The 20,314-nt window shown below is 40.4% G+C and overlaps 1 protein-coding gene across 2 annotated transcripts in view; it reads left to right on the forward strand.

Annotated features, from left to right (window-relative positions):
* GALNT6 (polypeptide N-acetylgalactosaminyltransferase 6) overlaps positions 1-20,314 on the forward strand; it is a 47,362-nt gene that overhangs the window by 8,485 nt on the left and 18,563 nt on the right. For both annotated transcript variants that reach the window (XM_072134764.1, XM_072134763.1), the window contains exons 2-3: positions 10,795-11,380; positions 15,908-16,080. In XM_072134764.1, the coding sequence (XP_071990865.1) occupies positions 10,896-11,380; positions 15,908-16,080 (658 nt within the window). In that variant the 5' untranslated portion in view covers positions 10,795-10,895. The remainder of the gene's footprint in view (positions 1-10,794; positions 11,381-15,907; positions 16,081-20,314) is intronic.

Consider the following 20,314-nt stretch of genomic DNA (forward strand, 5'->3'; position numbering starts at 1 on the left):
GTCCAATTTCAATGAGCGTGTGCAAATTGTAGCCTCAGTTTCCTGTTCTTAGCTGAAAGGAGTGGCACCCGGTGTGGTCTTCTGCTGCTGTAGCCCATCTGCCTCAAAGTTCGACGTACTGTGCGTTCAGAGATGCTATTTGAGTCCTGTTGCCTTTCTATCAGCTCGAACCAGTCTGCCCATTCTCCTCTGACCTCTGGCATCAACAAGGCATTTCCGCCCACAGAACTGCCGCTCACTGGATGTTTTTTCTTTTTCGGACCATTCTGTGTAAACCCTAGAGATGGTTGTGCGTGAAAATCCCAGTAGATCAGCAGTTTCCGAAATACTCGGACCAGCCCTTCTGGCACCAACAACCATGCCACGTTCAAAGGCACTCAAATCACCTTTCTTCCCCATACTGATGCTCGGTTTGAACTGCAGGAGATTGTCTTGACCATGTCTACATGCCTAAATGCACTGAGTTGCCGCCATGTGATTGGCTGATTAGAAATTAAGTGTTAAAGAGCAGTTTGACAGGTGTACCTAATAAAGTGGCCGGTGAGTGTACACTCTGGATAAATGAGGAAAGACTGGGACACATTAGCTTGTCTTACCTGTTCTATTGCAGGGCATATCTTATAAGAACAGTCATAAACCCCAGTGAGTTCTGGGAACCTTTGATCCGTATCTTGAAGGAAACCTACCATGAGGAATCTACTATCAGAAGTAGATCTAATGGTAGATACATCCTGCCTGCCTCTGCCCTAATCTGCATATTTTGGTAATATGTAAATTAACTGCAGAGGCTACTGGGGCGTGGAGTAGCCTTGGCAACCAGTGTTCGGCCAGGTTGGTACACGCCTCAGTAGCCTCTGTCTAATTTACATATTACAAAAAATAAGTTTTTAACAATTTAGCTAATTTACAGATTAGTGCAGAGGCAGGCAAGAGCAATCTGCCATCAGATCTATTTCTAATAGTAGATTTCCTTTAAGCATATACTGTACATGGTAAGTGACTCCACAAGTTACAAAATCCACAAAGCAATGACAAGATTGACCCCCCCCCCCCCTTAAATTGTGGTAGTTTTAAGCAGGCTCAGATTGGCCCACAGGTGTATCCTCCATTGGACCACAGTTCCCTTACAGTATATCATACAGATATTACAAAGCACAATAAAATATATAATTATATATGTGTGTATGTATATATAGTATATAATTCACCAAGCTCCCCAGTTTATTATTAGATATTATAGATGCGTTGGATGACTGAGATGGTATATAAATATGTCTTACCAACCAGTATCCTTCCTCCCTGGGTCTACCTTTCTATCATGCTGTGGAGCCCAATCACATGGCAGCATATTTCTATGGCTGTGTGGTCATGTATTCCTGGGTCACAGAGCTAAGGAGAACTAAGTTAAAGGGCATCTACCACCAGTATGAAGGACTGTATGCAAATGAGCCTAAGGGGCTCCAGGCTCCACAGGTGTTAATGGAGCTTGCAAATGAGCCTAAGGGGCTCCATATTGTCTTTAATCCTTTCAGTAGATGTCCTATAAAGGCAAAGGCCATTCCACAGGTTATTAGCAGGGCTCCTAGGATCATACCAGTCCAAGGCAAAGGTTAAAAGGCAAGTTGGCTATGTTTTATGAATTTGCAATTGAATATTAGGTAATATTTGCATGTAGCTGTACAGTGATGGGCCCCCTGAAAAGAATTTACAGGTAAGCCCTCCAGTCAGACTCTAGTGTTAAATAGCTTAAGCCAAAATACACAACACAATAAACCACAGTGACGGATGTTCATTCATATACTGCTATGAATGTCTACAATGCTGTATCCAGAAAGGGACAGTATTTGTTTATTGCAGTGTCCCAGGGTCATTGTAATTCTTAAGCACACAGAGAACACAAGTAAAATTAATTATGGCAGAAGAAAAATAAGAAAATCCCCTTGTTAATTGGATGTAAAGTCAATATTAGTCTTTTCCCTTCTCATATTAATTTGACTTCAGTATTTATTGTAAATGAAGTTTATGAATTGTGTAGCTAGGTTCACATCTGGGTTAGGAACCTCGTTCACAGGTTCCGTTTAATATGCCAGTTAGAAAACCTTTTGATTGGTAAAATAATCCAACAGAAGTCAATGGGGGAATTTATTAAGACTGGTGTTTTTACAACATTCAGGCGGGATGGAGAGATTTCCATGCCTAATAAATCTTCCCCCAACTCGTTTGTTTAGCACTTTTGGGTGACCATTTTGGTTATGGTAACTTCGGAAGGGGATCGGGTGGGTGTCAATTTTTAACAGAAGCAACGGAAGCGCTTGGCAAAGAAGTTTTTCTTATGAGTTTTGTCTTGTCCTCCATCAATAAAAAATGCTGTACCATCAGCAAGAAGGACCACCTTTTATTTCCATTTTCAGTATCCCTTAAGGTAAAAGTATACACTCACCGGCCACTTTATTAGGTACACCTGTCCAACTGCTCGTTAACACTTAATGTCTAATCAGCCAATCACATGGCGGCAACTCAGTGCATTTAGGCATGTAGACATGGTAGAGACAATCTCCTGCAGTTCAAACCGAGCATCAGTATGGGGAAGAAAGGTGATTTGAGTGCCTTTGAATATGGCATGGTTGTTGGTGCCAGAAGGGCTGGTCTGAGTATTTCAGAAACTGCTGATCTACTGGGATTTTCACACACAACCATCTCTAGGGTTTACAGAGAATGGTTCGAAAAAGAAAAAACATCCAGTGAGCGGCAGTTCTGTGGGCGGAAATGCCTTGTTGATTCCAGAGGTCAGAGGAGAATGGGCAGACTGGTTCGAGCTGATAGAAAGGCAACAGTGACTCAAATCGCCACCCGTTACAACCAAGGTAGGCAGAAGAGCATCTCTGAACGCACAGTACGACGCACTTTGAGGCAGATGGGCTACAGCAGCAGAAGCCCACACCGGGTGCCACTCCTTTCAGCTAAGAACAGGAAACTGAGGCTACAATTTGCACAAGCTCATCGAAATTGGACAGCAGAAGATTTGAAAAAAACGTTGCCTGGTCTGATGAGTCTCGATTTCTGCTGCGACATTCGGATGGTAGGGTCAGAATTTGGCGTCAACAACATGAAAGCATGGATCCATCCTGCCTTGTATCAATGGTTCAGGCTGGTGGTGGTGGTGTCATGGTGTGGGGAATATTTTCTTGGCACTCTTTGGGCCCCTTGGTACCAATTGAGCATGGTTGCAACGCCACAGCCTACCTGAGTATTGTTGCTGACCATGTCCATCCCTTTATGACCACAATGTACCCAACATCTGATGGCTACTTTCAGCAGGATAATGCGCCATGTCATAAAGCTGGAATCCTCTCAGACTGGTTTCTTGAACACGACAATGAGTTCACTGTACTCAAATGGCCTCCACAGTCACCAGATCTCAATCCAATAGAGCATCTTTGGGATGTGGTGGAACGGGAGATTTGCATCATGGATGTGCAGCCGACAAATCTGCGGCAACTGTGTGATGCCATCATGTCAATATGGAACAAAATCTCTGAGGAATGCTTCCAGCACCTTGTTGAATCTATGCCACGAAGAATTGAGGCAGTTCTGAAGGCAAAAGGGGGTCCAACCTGTTACTAGCATGGTGTACCTAATAAAGTGGCCGGTGAGTGTATATCTTCCAGTTCCAATGATATGGCCACAAGGAGTTCATATGTTAATGAGTTCATGCTACCCAATGGGGCAGTAAACTTTTATATTCATGGTGTATGGAGATGCACCTCCAGATACAATAAGAAGTTACAGCCTCCTTGGCTAGCAAGAGGTTACTCTCATATAAACGTAAGGGGGCCATGTCTTTTGGACAGATGAACAAAATTGATCTGGTGCACATCAGTGATCTATGAGGTACGTCGTTTAACATTTTCTACTTATCAAAAGGTCATCTTTTTATTATATTATGTGCGTGCATAGGTATTCTCATATAATGTATTGTTTTTATGAACCTGCCTTCTATGTAGCACATGGAAATGGAAAAGTGATCTCGAAAGGGGATAAAATGCTGTTCATATTTTGGCCTTTGTACGTTCCTCTGATTACAGGGAGGGTGCGGTGGAATTCTTACAACTGGTTAGCATTTTATAGGCAGACCTTTGAGCTGTGTGTCATTTTGACTTTACATGTAATCCTCTTTCATGTTAAATATTCTTTTTACAATGATGAGTCTTGAATCATATGTTGTAGAACAAGGCTGCTGTGTGTATAGTAATCGGCATGAACTCATGGACAAGTCTTCAAATCCTAGGGCAATCCTAAAATACAATAAGTAGTTGTGTTTGAATAAGTTAGGACTGATAAAGGAAATGCTTAGCAAAATATATACATAAGACCTGAAGGAGGAGTTTCAATTTTGGTTTTTAACTGATGTACACACATTTAAAATATAATATTTAGCTTTGAGTTACTCTGTTAATTTTTCCTGCATCAAATGTACTTATTCCATGTTTAATCTATATTTGATTATGCACAACATCTCAAGTCCGCTCCGATAACGTGTACTCTTCAAGATGGTAGCTTACGTTAGCTGTCATCACAGCGACACCACAAGGAAGGTCCTGCCACAATGTTCTTGTCAAAATCTCCCTATCCCTTCTCTATCCATGGTGTGCATGTAATTGAGGTTTTACGCTGTGCAGTTTTCACTATTATGCTTCAGTCCAGTATTATAAAGGATGGGCTGACAGGAACAGGATGCTCAGGCAGTTACATCCTGGTGACACGTTGTTGGTGGCCATTGAGTTGGAAAATAAACTTGCCTGGGATAAATGTTCGTTCTTTTGTCAGTGACTGGAGAGTATGAGCTTGTAATCAGGTCAGTTCCACACCCAGCTGTCTCCAGAAGAGATCTACTACATGAAGCTGTACCTATAGTGTGAACAGTAATCGAAATAGCACAAAAATTAATGTAGATACTTTTTTTTTCTTTTTTTCTAAAACAAATCTGATTTTGGTAAGCTTTTTCCAGCACCAAGGTGTATCAATATAAGGGGATCTGTCAGCAGAAAATAACCTAATCAACCATCAAATATCAAACCATTTATGGTATAAAAAAAATAAAATTAGAAGTGATATTCAAATAAGTTGAATGAATTCAAAACTTAAGCCAAGCTCTCCCTTCCCTAGAATGCCGCCGCAGAAGTGATTGCCATTCCTATGTCATGTATTAGTAGTCAAAGCTGAATTTTCTACTACATTTAACGTGGTAGAGGAGTGATACATTTTATAATATGACTTTTTTTATAGATTATGCCACCAAACTGGGCCAGAAAAGGAACATGATATGTTTTAATCTGCCGTTTATTAGGCTCTTGTGGTTATTGTCTAATGGTCCCCTCTAAAATCAGAATTTCTATGGGGGAACACTTTTATATTCAACATATTTTCTTTACGGCGTTTCTTGGAAAATAAGAAACTGGGTGTGTGCAGTTGGACAATCCGACTAATTCGGACCGAGCGCAGGATTTAACTTTTAAATTGTGTCGCAAGTACTTAGATGCACCACTAAGAAGATGGTAAACTCTGTTGGACCTGAATGGGAAAGCAACACATGCAGGATATCGGGCGCACAATCTTAGTGAATCGCCGGATGGTGCATTATAGGACAATGTACTTTCTGTGAGCTCCGTTGAACCTGTAAGTAAATGTGCCCCATTGTTTTTCTAGGTGATATACATACACACACATTTAAAGTCAGGAATAGAAAATGTTTGAAAATTACACACCCCATTTTATTAGTAGATATCTCGGTTTCTGTGACCCACAGAAACAATCCTTGCCATGGTTCAGAAGATACACAGCCATCTTTTTGGCTTATTTTCAGGGTAGCGCTTATATGCAGATGCACCACAATTTTGGTGCAGTTTTCTAGTGTAAATGAAGCCAACTAATAGGAGGTGTTATGTACGACAAGCAATTTTTAAAATTTCACCAAATCATCAGACTAACATTCTGCACCAGATTTATCAATGATTAAGAGTTTCTAGTGTAGCTTTGAGACTCTTTCAATAAATCTGCCCTAACAGCCATATTTTTTTTTTTATTTTAGAAGTGCTATTTCCAGTTACGCAGTTTGTACCATGTTTTGCACTTATAAGGTGTAAGAGTCATCCGGTCTGCAGTAAAGAAGGATTTTATGAGAAAATATGAGGAGCAGAAATATAATATGAACTCTCTCGCAGTTGACCAGTTTTTTATTAGATATTATGATGAAAATGGGATTACCTTGCACTCTTTGTTAACCCTATTAAGTCAAGATAATAAGGTCTCATTCTATCTACCCTGTATCCCATCTGCATTTGAAAATGGCTCAGACAAAGCCTGAAAGTGGAATTGGACACCATTACTTAATTCTAGCCTTCCTGGCATGCTCCCTATGAAAAGGGAACCACTTGGCCCCATCTACTGGAGCTAGAGAATCTCGTCTTTGTTTTGCTAAACCTGTAGGTCACTCCTTTTAAAAGTACAAGATGCTGCACTGGATGGGGATCAGCCGAACAAACCACTTGCTGTAGGCGAGTTAACCTTTTTATCTTTCAAGGACAACATTGTTCCCGATAAGATTGTCTTGGGACTGGTAATTTGCAGGCAGTTAGTGCTTCTGTAACATTAGGATGAAAAGCAGGGCCTCTAGTTAGGTTGAACACCATAATGTGACCTGCCAAACCTAAATTGACGTCTTTTTTTTTCCCCCAGCTGCACTGGGTAAATCTTATCAGTTGCTAACCTGAATTTCATTTGCATGGTTAATTTGTTGCTGGAAAAATGACTGTTCTCAAAAAGTTAGGCGTGGGGGGAAAGTGAACATGCTTTGCATAATGTGATTCCGTTTTCAGGGATGCTGTGGGATGTATTCTGAATTATATATATCCTATCATTCTAGTTGTCTACGTTACTTAGTGTGGTCTAATTATTGTTGTATTAAAGGGATCTTCTGGCAGTTAAGTATTGAACTACATGTTGCATAAGTAATCTTTATTGGATAAGTGGTGGACCAGCAGCTGGTGGCCCCAATAGTGAACAGTACTCTGCTGCCTTCAAGTTCTCACATAAGCAAGAAGGATCCATTCATTGTGTAATGAACCATGCTTATGTATTGCATCTTAGAGGTAAGTTGCAGTACTCCACCACAGACACTACAAAATGGATGGTGCCGTCTGCTTCTGATAGAAATTCCTTGTCTTGGAAATGAATGGTTGCTGAGCTGTGGTAACATTGCTCAATCCAATTTATGCTTAGTAATGCAATCTGCTTCTGACTCCATTGCCTGAATAGTTTCAGGTGCTAGAGGCAGACTGGAACAGCTGATGGATGTGGAGTCAATGTTAAAGAGTAACTGTAAAGGTTTTTTTATCCCACAATAAATAGCTCTTGGTATATAAAACAACTTTTCCTATTATCTTTGTTACATATATGCATCAGTTTCTTGGCTATCCCCCTCAGATAACCTCACTGCTGCAGTAGCTGCTTCCTCTCCATGTGCTGATAAGCCCTATGAATCCGTTCTTTGTTTACACTTTGTTTGTCAGTCGGTTTCATGGGAGGGGAGGAGCTGCTGCTCCCTGCTTACAGGGTAGGAGGTCATGTGACAGTGAATTTGGCAGAGTTGGATGTGTCCAATATAGTGAATGCAGATGTTTCCTGCACATAATAGTGAGGTACAAGATCTCCCTGTTCCAGTCTGTGATTCTACAGAACTTTCTCTGCCTCTCTCTGCACCTCATGCTGCTCCCTCTTCCACCTTTTCAGCAGCAGTATTCGCTCTGTGAAGATAAGCTATTAACCCTTTGTGTTCACACAGCACTGGCTATAGACTTCATGTACTAATGATTTCTACCACTTTATTACATGTTCCATGCTCCTCCATGTGATGGAAGCTGCCAGGGTAGTCACCATATATTATGATTTAATGCTAAATTACTTTGAGAGAGAACACAAGGCATCGAAGGATCTGTGGGCAACCAAGCTGGCCTCAGCCTGAGGGCATAGACTGACAGATATTAGTCTCTGCCCACTTCACCTCTGGCGAGAAAGATTTTTGTCAAACACTTTCAGAACAGAAAATACCAGAACTTTAGAAAGAAAAGGAAGAGCAGCACAAAAGTAGCCATCGTTATATTTGTTTTCAAAGGTGGAATCACATATAATAATTTGGTAAAATCGCTATATCTTTACAGTTGCGCTTTAAGGACCTCCTACAAAACTAAAACTGATGTGAAATTCCTCAGTATAGGTAATCAAATGTGAGTGGGAGGACATTGAACAACACTGCTCTCGCCCTCCCACACTGACCTTGCTTTGCATCTTTGGTTCCTTTTTGCTAGAGAGATCGGGCAATTCTTTTAGAACTTAACACGAAACAAAAAGTTTGACATTTCTTTATTCATTTGTAAACTTTGCCACCTTTTTCAGTACTGTTCTTGAAACAAGAAATGCAAAAAACATCTGAAATTTCTAGTAGTTTTTTAAATTTGCCAATGTGACTTATACACAAATTTATGGATTCCACAGTAGTGATTACTGACCGCCCATACACAGCAGTGCTCATTGCCCACTGACTTGTTAGCTACACTTGTTCTACACCAGAGAATATTTCCTAGGGCTGTAATTTTGCAACACAACCCCAACTATTGAATTAAAATTTGCTGATGTGTATCAGGACTGCCCAAAACAATGGCAGGTTGTGTCTGTTGTAATATTAACCTGTGCTGGTGAGAGACATTGTATATCTTGCGTAGGTATCGCATTGAAATCTTGTAAGATGAAGATGGAATCGTGGGGAACCTTTTAAATGAAAAGCATTGCTTTTGTAGAAATGTATATTCCTATATAGTTGTTTTTTGTTTTTTTTGTTTTTTTTTAATTGAAATAATTTTTCTCCGAGGGCTTAATCTTAAAAAAGAAAAGCCCAATCAATAACCTTTGTAGAGAATGAGACGCCATAAATAAGTTGCCTATAGTTTTGTAAGCACATTATTTTCTCCAGTAAATGTAACATTTTACAGTGTTTTACTGTAAGGGTTTCCTAAAACTGTTACACTTCACACATGTGGGTGGAAGCGGTTAAACTGGGTATTTCTGTAAATTCTCAGTCTGTTTTACATGAGTATTAAACAAAATTGCAGCTCCTCCCTTAGCCTTTGTGCAGCTATTTCCGCCTGCTACAACATTGCTCTGAATGTGTGCCTTATTGCTTTGTGCCTTTAGCTCTTCTGGGAACTTGTAGTCTTCAGTTTGTCTATTTTTCACAGTTTTGAAAGTAATCATTTCACATGCACATAAAAATAAATTTATATGTATTTTACTTTCTATTCTTTTTGCGTTTGTTTTCATTCAGTGAATACTCCACTAATGTAAATGCTATTAGAGCATATAAAAGTATATTTGCATATGTTGGTCATGTTCCTGTGGACATAAAAATATTTTTTTTACATCTTTTCAACATCAGTAGGAGGATAGTTTCATCTTGGCTTTATTGTGCCTAGAGGGGTCTGCCCATGAAAGAATGTTCCCAAATTATAATGCCCCTAATGATGTGTATACAGTAAAGATCATTTTTAACTCCCTTACTTTACAAATTTACTCAGTTTTATTGCAGTTTTAGCTCCTACAACTCAGTGATGGTCAGTGTAAAAGTGTGGGCGGGGACTTGCTGAGAAGACACTTCTTGATTCTGCTGTGCTATGATTACCAGGGTGCTGGTTTATATACACTTTTATTTAGCTTCTGAACATTCTTCAGAGTCTGCTCTGCTATATGCCTCCCTCAGATAAAGACCTTATCTTGTCTTATGGAGTAAATCTTTGCACACTGCTGCTTGCCATCAGGAAGTGCCTGTCTGAGATGGTCTTGTAATGCAGGTGGGAGGGGCAGAAGGCAGAGAGCACTGCAGTGTGCAGATAAGAGAAGTTATTCATGAGAAGAATCCGACCATATTCAGAAAATTTACTTTCAGATCCAGGGGCAATCAAATTGTAAACAGCAGGACTTTTAGTGCCAGGTATAGCTGTGAAATGCTGTATTTTTGTTAATAACCATGAATTGAAGAATATGTTATTTTGTTATACTAAGTATACTTGGGATAGAATTCTTGTCTTCATGGGAATACCCCTTTAAACTTCACGGGTGCCATATGAAGCTAGCTATTCCTGTTAGGCTACACTAAAATTACAAAATCTCTGGCATGAAAATTTTTTAACGTTTTCTTATCATTTTCACGGCTGACTTGCATCAGTTAGGCAACCGTTTTTCATAGTTCTTCATTAACTGTAGTCTACAAATTATCCCTGAAAATCTGTTCTGTCTAGAACATGCTATACTTTTTAACAAATCAGTCGCAATTCCTAAATATATGAGCAGTGGGAACTGAACCATTAAAAAGTATTGTATTTTAGTGCAACCTAAACCATCCATTCATTCAAAAAATGGATGGCGAATTGGCCGATTTCATGCCTTTAGGCTTTGTTGACAAGGAATAGGCTTAGAATTTTTATAAGACATGATGGTGATTTCACTGTTCATTAGGAATGCAATGAGTAGCTTGGAAACATCTGCAATTATGTAAACAGCCTAGATTTTACTGGAGAAATGTAATCATTACACATAAAATTGCTGTGGAAAAAAATTGCTAACATTTTCAAGAGATTTTTAATGTTTCTATGTGGAGGAAAAAGTTTGGGATAAGATGAAACCAATTCTTTATAAGTTGTAGTGTTGAAATTGTAATATAAGACTTTTTCTTAATTTTTTTTGTAGGCTCCTGTCTGAAGATTTTAACTAATGGAATAACACAAGAATCCTGTTGCCTTACTCCAAAATTCCCAACTGGACTGAAAGTTATTTAAACATTTTCCAAAATGAGGTTGTTGCGAAGACACTATGGGCCCCTAAAACTTGCTATGGTGGGCATCATGTTTGTGATATTTGTATTCATTATGCACAAAGACGTTGGTAACGGCAGCAAAGATGATCCTTGGCTAAGGAACATAGTAGAGAGAAAGGATCAGGTGCTTGATATGATGATGGGAGCAGTGAACAATATAAGGGACTCTATGCCAAAACTTCAAATCAATGCCCCTGTACAGCAAGAGGAACCAGAACAAAAAGTGAAATCATGTCTTCCTGGGTATTACACCCCAGCGGAACTGAAGTCATTTATGGAAAGACCGCCACAAGATCCTAACAGCCCTGGTGCTGATGGAAAAGCCTTTAAAAAGGACAAGTGGTCTCCAGAAGAGAACAAGCAAAAAGAAAGTGGCTATACTAAACACTGCTTCAATGCCTATGCAAGTGAAAAAATCTCTCTCCACAGATCCCTGGGACCTGACACTCGACCTCCAGAGTAAGTACTGTATAATTGCTATAAGAAAATGTTTAAATCTTTGGAAAGTCTAGCATTCATGCATATTAAAATAAGTCATCACGCCCAAATAGTTTCAAGGATTATTTAACATCGCAACAATTTTTGCAGTAATTAAAGATGACCTAAAATTAACATTGATTCAATCTAACCGTTGCACACAACTGGTTTATCCACTTCCTTCATCGTGTTTTCTATTGTTGCCCATCTACATGGCTCACTCATTTGGTCATGACTTCTGAAGTGCTGATACCAATGTGAATCTATTGTTGGAGAGCACCCACTGTTGTTCCATTCACCCACCATTTAAGATCTAATAGGTTACTTTTAATGACCCCAGTTCACTGGAATTGTTTTGGTCAGAATCTAGGCCCAACAGACGGTCCTTTAGTTTTACTGTTGCTTCAGTCCGATTTTGGGCTTATCGGCATTTCATTTATCATTTCATTTCAGTTGTCTACAATTAATAATTAAGTAGTGTGTTTAACAAAATATAACCATGTAGCATTAAATGGAAATGTTAAGTCAAAGGCCGTTTAAATTTGCTGTTTTATGTTAACAGCAGTCGGCATCAAAAGCAGAAGACAGTGATTCCTCTCTGACTTGCAGGCATTTAATATTGCAATTATATGGTTGCATTTCAGTAACCAATCATGTCCTAAGCCTGAACACCACGCACTTGGATACATTGGTTGATTGCGTGTATACAGGTGTATATATTATGTGCTGTTTGTGGGACACAAACAGTGGTCCATGTGCTGTTGTCTACAGCCTATAGTTTCATTAAAAAGTGTCTGGCTGTGCCAACAATTTGTGCAGGATTAAGAACCCCTCTATAAGTTGTGGTGCAGTGAGAAACGTTGTATATACCATGCCTCACTGCACCACGACTGTGCAAAAGTCAAGTGGGGGCTGTGAATTGGCCACCATTTTTGCGTTTACACAAATTACACAGATTTCAGAAAATATTTCTCATCATAAATCTTTCCCTGGGAAGCAGCATATTACTAGAGTAGACCCAGAGACCTATACTGGACAGAGAGAAAATGATGACAATGGCATGACAATGGAGCAATAAGAGGTCATGCTGACCTTCTCTCTTCCAGCAATGACTGCTGAACAATGGATTACAACCTTCCAAATAGGTGCCAGGCACGTATATCAGTGGTCCTTATTGTGCTAGACTGGACCACAGTAAAGAGCTAATTTGTAGACCCACAAGAGCACCGTGATTGTTTCCTGCAGCCAATCAGTGGGGTAGCCAGGTGTTAGACGTCTGCCTATCTGAAAATGATTACCTATTGTAAGGAGAGCCCATTTGTAAAGCATGGTACCCCCCTTTTTTAATAGCTGCTGCCAAACAATGGATCCTGTTGATTAAAGAATCAGTAAGACCATGATTGGGGCTCCCATAGAGTCCAAACTATTTCAATTTCAAGAATTATTGGTAAAATTGTGTTGTAAAATCCGGAGAACAAGTTTGGGACAGTAATTACTCTTCTTTATGTTTGAACACATCCCTTTTTTTTTTTTCTTTTTTTTTTCTTTCTTCAGATTTCACTACTAATAAGCATTTAAGATACTTCCAGAAAAGTACCACAAAACTACTTCAATCGTACTAGCCTCAGCAGAAAAACATTTATTTTACCAGTAGGCAGACATTTTGGAGAACTGAGGTTAATTTCATTGAAATTATTCTATGTGCACTTCCCTTTCTGTAACCGAAGTATATTTTTAGACCAGTCCAGACATAAAATTGGTCTAGGTCTGACTTCTTGGAACCAGAAGCTTACAATGAGGGGTCCAGTTTCTGATGTAAGCATTGACCACATTTGAAGTTATTGCCTGGGAAAATCAATGAGTCTACATAAAACATTCTTTTACAGACGTCACATAGTATATTTTTGGTGTAGAAGTCTAATTCCGTGATGAAAAAAAAAATCCAGGAGAGGTTTTAGTTGTGATGGTTTTTTTTTACCGATGTAACCAAGGGGTCAGCTAAGGCATTTTTGCACACTTGATCAACTACAGACCCTTATACACGTCAATCATGCCACTGTTTCTGCTCAGTTGGCGTTACTGTTAAACATGGCTGGACTCCTGTTGAAACTAGCCCAACCTTATTCTCTGTGGAATCTAAGTAATTGAAGAAAAGAAAGGTGTTCCCTTTGTCCTCCCTTCACACCCATAATGTGGTGACTGGGGAATAAATTAATGGTCCTATACCTAACCCTTAGTCAGGTGGTTATTGCACTCTTAATTGGTCGCTATTATGTGCATCTTCAAATAAAGGCCTTTCCTATGGTACCTCTTGCTAAGCCTCCTATTGATGTAAAATTATAAGAATTTAAAAACCGAATTGCCTTAACCGTCTCATGTGGTATAGAGCAACTTTATATAGTCGACCAGTCATTTTGCTAAATCGGGAGGGCATGAAACTCATGTTAGATGGTAAGAGACAATCCCATATCACAGGCAGTAAAAATGCATGGGTTGATCTAAGGTTTTAAGTTTTCTGTCTCCTAAATTTTGGTTCCCTTGAACGCCATCTTTTACAGTGGCGTGAAAGATATGCCAATTTCCAGGCCAGCATACAAATATGACCTGTACACAAGAGCTCCCATTAACCCAGGATTATTACTTGGCCCCCTTAACCTTAACAGTATCCAAAGACTTCTTCCACCTAAGCAATTCTGCATCATTGTAGTTGTTTTATTAGAAAACAGAGTTGATTTTAATTGCTGCTCTTTCTATTCTATACCTTGCACTTTAAAAGGAACCTTTCATCAGGATTTGGCTTACAGTTTTCTCCCCCTTTTGGTTCTGTGGGACTTTCAAAGACTATGATAAACATTTCCTTGTTTCTTTCCTCTTGTGGCTGAGTTTTCAGTTTAAACTCTTTATTCTGTCCTTTAAAAATCCAAATAAATGTTTAGTAAATTGTGTGAATATGACGAATTGTGGACATTAGATGTCTTGTGATTCAGATTTTCTGGCAAGTTTCCTTCTATGCTGTTCCATTCTGTAATTTACTGTTGGCTCTGATCTAATGGGTGGAAACCTGTTAGTTTGTCTCGCTCCAACCTCCTCTCCTCTGTACAGAAATCTTAGTAAGCATAATCCCACCTAATAATCTCACGTTATATATCCCACTAGCAAGATGGAATTCAGCAGAGATTTTATTGGGAAGGGAAAGAGCATGAGAGTAACCAAGTTGGAAAGTTCACTTATACTTTTCTTTACAAAGCTATTGACCGTTGATGTATCATGTATGGCCAACATCTTGATTCCTGATTTTTCACTTTTATTTGTATACAAATTGGCTTTTTGCTTCACCATGAGTTTGGCACTTTCTGTCACAGTTCTACAAGTCATCCAAGAATAATTGAGAGACACTGGGTGATGAAACTGGACAGTAGAGGGTCCCCAAATTGTGTACATTGGGTCATTGTTTAATTATCCAATATGTGTATAGTTCCTTCTTTATATATATTTTTTTTTAATCCGCTCAAATTTGAAAATTTATTTTGGCTTGATAAGTTGAACCTTTAGATGCCATAAAGTATTGTAACTTGAGTGTTATTTTCAAGTGGCATTGCAACCTGTTGAAGTCTCTATGTTGATTGGTGTATTGAGATTGCCTTGATTTCAGTGTAATACTGCAGTTTGGAAAGAGTACAGTACCACTCGTAGCATCTTGTGAATACCCTCAACCCCTCTTTGTATTGCACTGAGATAGTCGTGCTTGGAATATTAAACAGGAATGCATTGACTATGGCCTGGCATCACCATCTCCTGTAAATGCCCGGAGTTAGCTTGCCACCCGGCTTTCACTTGGATCTTATAACTGCACTTTTACATGCTACAGTGGGTCATCAGGCTGCATTTAACAATTGCTTTATCTGTGGGAGCTTTTCTCCAGTAGCTGAAAGATTGGGAAAGCTCATATTCCACAGCGGGTGTCTGTCCTTGCCATGGCAGGTGTGTCTGTGACAATGGAGGCAAAAAGTAAGATCCCTGCGGGTGCAAGAATGCCTTTCAATAAAGCAAATGAGAGAAGAAAAGGCCTAAACCAATTTAAATTGACGTGGGGAAGTCACCCCCTCTTTAGCAATTTCCCTTTCGAAAAGTGGGGGAAAAAAATCTCAAAACTGTAACAGCTGTCTCCATGGCTGGTCAGCAAGCGGAATAAAAAAAGCATCATTGTTCCTGTTGAAGGCAGCAGGAAAACCTGAGCTCTCATGTGGAACTTTTCCCTTGTTTGAAGTTAGGATTGAGGTATGTGGCCTGTAAAAGAATCATTCACTCTGGTGTTGAAAAGCTAGGAACAAGTGCGGGCAGTGTAGCCACCCCACAGAGGACAGTACAAGCCCTTCATTGGGATTTTCTTTTCCTATAATGTTTCAAGAGGTATCCTATGTACCTGACACAATTTCAAGTATCTTGAGGTATAAATGATCAACTGGAACCTAATAAATATTTTAACAAATTGCCTTTTTTTTTTTTCAGATGCATTGAACAGAAATTCAAGCGCTGCCCTCCCCTGCCAACCACCAGTGTAATTATAGTATTCCATAATGAGGCCTGGTCCACCCTCCTGCGAACAGTATACAGCGTATTACACTCTTCACCTGCCATTCTACTAAAAGAAGTCATTCTTGTAGATGACGCCAGTACTGATGGTAAGCGAGGTCCCTACGATCCACTCTGATCCATAACCTTTTATTATGGAGGCATATAGGAGCTTTATTTTGCATATCCCATATGTATCTGTTATCTTGGAAATTGCTGGATAGTACTTGTGTATTACAATCCTCTAAGGACATTATTAATTACAATTTGTTTCCTTTTTTCATTTTTCCAATCTAGATAAAATGAAAACCAGTTCCCTACTGGTCTCATCAGCAATTCCTGCAATTGGCTGCACTGGTCACATGTACCTACTGTATGTCATTGTAGTAGTAGTAGTAGTAGTAGTAGTAATAAACCTAAACCAGATGGGAACACCCTGCTATTATAAATCTTATCAGCTCCAACTCTTTGTTTCTACTTCCTCATATGGTTTCCTAGGAACCCAGTGTATATCTTTTTTGCCTATTAATCCATTTGTGGTTATGGCTTAAAGGGAAACTGTCACCACATTTGCACATATACAGCCAGTGATGGGTTCCTATAGAGTTCTAATAACTGACTGACGCCCTTCTTTTTGCTAAAAATTGTTTCACTTACATCCACATAAATCGCCTTTTACCTTTATATTACCTGGTATCGGATGAGACGTTTCCTGCTTGGCCATCCCCTCGCATTTAATCCTTCCCATGCCTTATGTCTCCTTACTGGTCATAGTTCATGTCATGTGACCAGACTGACATCATCTCAGGTGCTTTTAGACTCTTAACAATAGCAAACTGTACCCTATGCATGTATCTGACCACATGAAGTCACAGCAGCCTCCATGGACTTCTACTCATCCTCCTCATCCTCCATGGAGGCTGCTGTTATTTCATGTAATCACATACATGTGTACAGTTTGCTATTCTTAGAAGGCTATAAGGACCTGCGATGAGGTCTCTCTGGTCACCTGTCATAAAAGTAACAAAATGCATTGTGTAAAAAAAACTGACACAATAATTTCCATCTGTACATAGAGCTTTATATGTCTGTGGTTAGCAGACAGTCCCTTAGTACAAGGAGGCAGAGCAGTGATTTGAAGAGACACAGAGCTGTCAGCCAGAATAACAGTGTGTAGTTCACTGCCAGGCTGAGAGAGAAGAGTCACAAAATCTAATTTGCATATCAGAAAAGCGTCTGTAATTAAGATACACTGCTCCACTGGCAGCTAATTTTAGGTGATATTGGGAGGACTTGTAACCCTTTACCAGCAGGCATTGTTACTCAAGGTGGTCAAAATCTGGTGACACGTCCGCTTTAAGGGTAATGTTTAACTCCACATATTTTTTGACTTATTCAATATCTCACCAAATGATGTCTCAAAGTGACTCATCAATCCACTTGCAAGGTTGTGCATCCCTTTCTTCAGGGGGATTTCTAACCATAAGCTGATAATAAAGTAACTTCTGTGAACTTCAAGGATCAGTTGTTCGACACAAAATCTGCCATTGAAACATTTAGCAAGGAACACAAAATTGTTTTGCTAACGTTTATTAACCACCATTTTGGAAAAGCTACCACTGATCAGTCTGGTCAGCCTACCTGAAAACAACTTAGAATATCATCATTTTAATCAGAGTTAACCAAATATGCCTTGAAAGTTACAATTTGCTCTAGATGGCAACAAAAAAGGCCCTTGGTTGTAGATTTGAAATTCAAAGCACTACTTAAAATGTAAGAGAATGTAATCTTTATTGTACTTGAATAATGAAGATTTTTTTTTCAATTTATTGTGCATCATTTATTCCATGGTGCTATACACAAATGCTGGTTCCCATATACTGCAGTAAAACAACTATAAAAAGTACAAATGACAAAATAAAAAATGAAAACAATATGCAAGGGAGTGTAGCAGTGGGGTTATTATATGTTTTAGGCCAGTGGTGGTGAACCTATGGCACGGGTGCCAGTGATGGCACTCGGAGCCCTCTTTGTGCTAAGTGGATTGCTTGAGTGCCCACAGAGTTTAGCAGACAGGACTCAAAGAATCATCCTGCAGTCACAGACAACTCAAGAATTGCTGCTCTCAGTGCCATTGTAAAGCAACACATTCTTGGTTGCTTAGGACCACAGGAAGAGGTAGAACATATGGGAAGGGGCAGATTATCTTTAGAACTCCTGATGGCCCCACCGTTTCTTCCTGTACAGGGGCCATGGTGAGTCTATGGTCCAAATTTGCCCCCCATTTTTCAACTGTATTGCTGAAAAAGGCCAATATGATTGAAAGTTGTGGTAGAACAGGTAGCAATAAATTACTACTTAAATTGCTGTGCTGGCACTGTGCTATAAATAAGTGGGTTTTGGTTGTGGTTTGGGCACTCAGACTGTAAAAGGTTCCCGGTCACTGTTTTAGGAAAATCGGAACAGGTGGGCTTTGGGGTTAAATCCCTAATGTCTACCCTTTACATCGCTCCTGTTGTCCTGTGCCCCCCCCCCACTTCCCGAGAAAAGCACACCCACCTGTCCACTGCCGCACGCCAGCTACAGAATTGAATCTAATGCTGTAGCAGGTGAGTGGAAGAGATTGGACAGCAGTGCTTAGACATCATGATGTATCTGTCAACCATTCTGGCTGAAGGACAAAATTACACCAGGTCCGACTTGACGTAGTTTTCATTAAAAATCAAAGAATGTTCCCTGATTTTTAAATAATTGCGCATGGCACACCAGTGCACAAGAATTTGGTTTTAGATCGGTGCTTCCACGCCAAAGCACTGGCGTACAAGCAATGATAAATCTCCCCTAGGTGTGGAACAGGTGATGCGTGAAGATGTATCTGGAGTGGACAGCTTTGTAAGTCATGGTTGATATTTTAAAGGACACCTGTCATCAGGTCTCTGCCACTAGTCTTGTCACTACTACCTGTTGGAGCAGCTCACAAGGATCCCATCCCAACCTTTATCTAGTCATTTCATACATTATTCATTGTAAAATCATCTATTTTTTATCATGTAAATGAGGATGGTCACATGGTCAGAGGCAGTGATGTCACCCCTGTTCCCCCTCCCCTCTCCTCCCCCTGCTCATGTCTGTGTGTAATGTATAGTAAAGCATGGCTAGTGTGTGCGCTGCATCTGCTGACATGCTGCATCCTCCTAATACACATGTGAGAGACACAGAGATCAGCTACACATGAATCTGACATGTTCTGCTGTAACATGGCTGCATCCTGGAGCTGCTGTATCTTTCACATACACACACACATGCACACACAGGCTGCAGGGGGCGTGGCCACCAGTACCAGGAAGCACATCATTATACAGCCTCACATCATTATACAGGCTGTCAGTCATGCACTGGGGGTGTGGCTGTGCCTCCCACTCATGAATAGAGTGGACAGCTTGAATATGCTAATGCTTCATTGGACATTTCACAGGTCATTTGCATACAGCTTTAGGACCTCATTGCTTAGGTTTACAGGCATGTAGAGGGACAATGAAGGGATAGAGGCAATGGCAGTTTATGAAAATATATTTAGTTTAGGGGGGTTATTTTGCATGACGGGTTCTCTTTAAACTCAATTAATTTAGCAATGTATTACCAATGGAGTGATTGCCAGGGAAGAAATGAGAGATGGGTCAGACAGGCAGCAGAGTTATGGTTGAATTGGAATGTTTTTAGCTTTGATCTACCGTATATACTCGAGTATAAGCCGACCCGAGTATAAGCTGAGACCCCTAATTTTACCACCAAAAACTGGGAAAACCTATTGACTCGAGTATAAGCCGAGGTTGGGAAATGCATTTGTCACAGACCCCCCCCCCCAGTATATAGCCAGCACTGCCCCCAGAAGTATACAGCACTGCCCCCAGTAGTATACAGCCTGCCCCAGCCTGCATTGGTCACAGACCCCCCCCAGTATATAGCCAGCACTGCCCCCAGAAGTATACAGCACTGCCCCCAGAAGTATACAGCCGTGCCCCCAGTAGTATACAGCACAGCCCAGAATAAAAAAATAAACTTATATACTCACCCTCCGGTGGCACTGATGCGCAGCGCTGCTCCCCCGATGTCATCGCGGCTCCTCTTCTGGCTTCCCGGCTCCTCTTCTGGCTTCCCGGCTCCTCTTCTGGCTTCCCGGCTGCTCTTCTTGCTTCAGCGTGCTGGGCGCCGCCATTGTTCTTTCCCGGGCGGCGCCTAGTATGACCGCGGCTGACGTCATACTAGGCGCCGCCCGCGAGAAGAACATGGCGGCGCCCAGCACGCTGATGCAAGAAGAGCAGCCTGGAAGCCAGAAGAGGAGCC

Source organism: Engystomops pustulosus, chromosome 2 (genome assembly GCF_040894005.1).
Source record: "Engystomops pustulosus chromosome 2, aEngPut4.maternal, whole genome shotgun sequence".
Classification (NCBI taxonomy): Eukaryota; Metazoa; Chordata; class Amphibia; order Anura; family Leptodactylidae; genus Engystomops; species Engystomops pustulosus.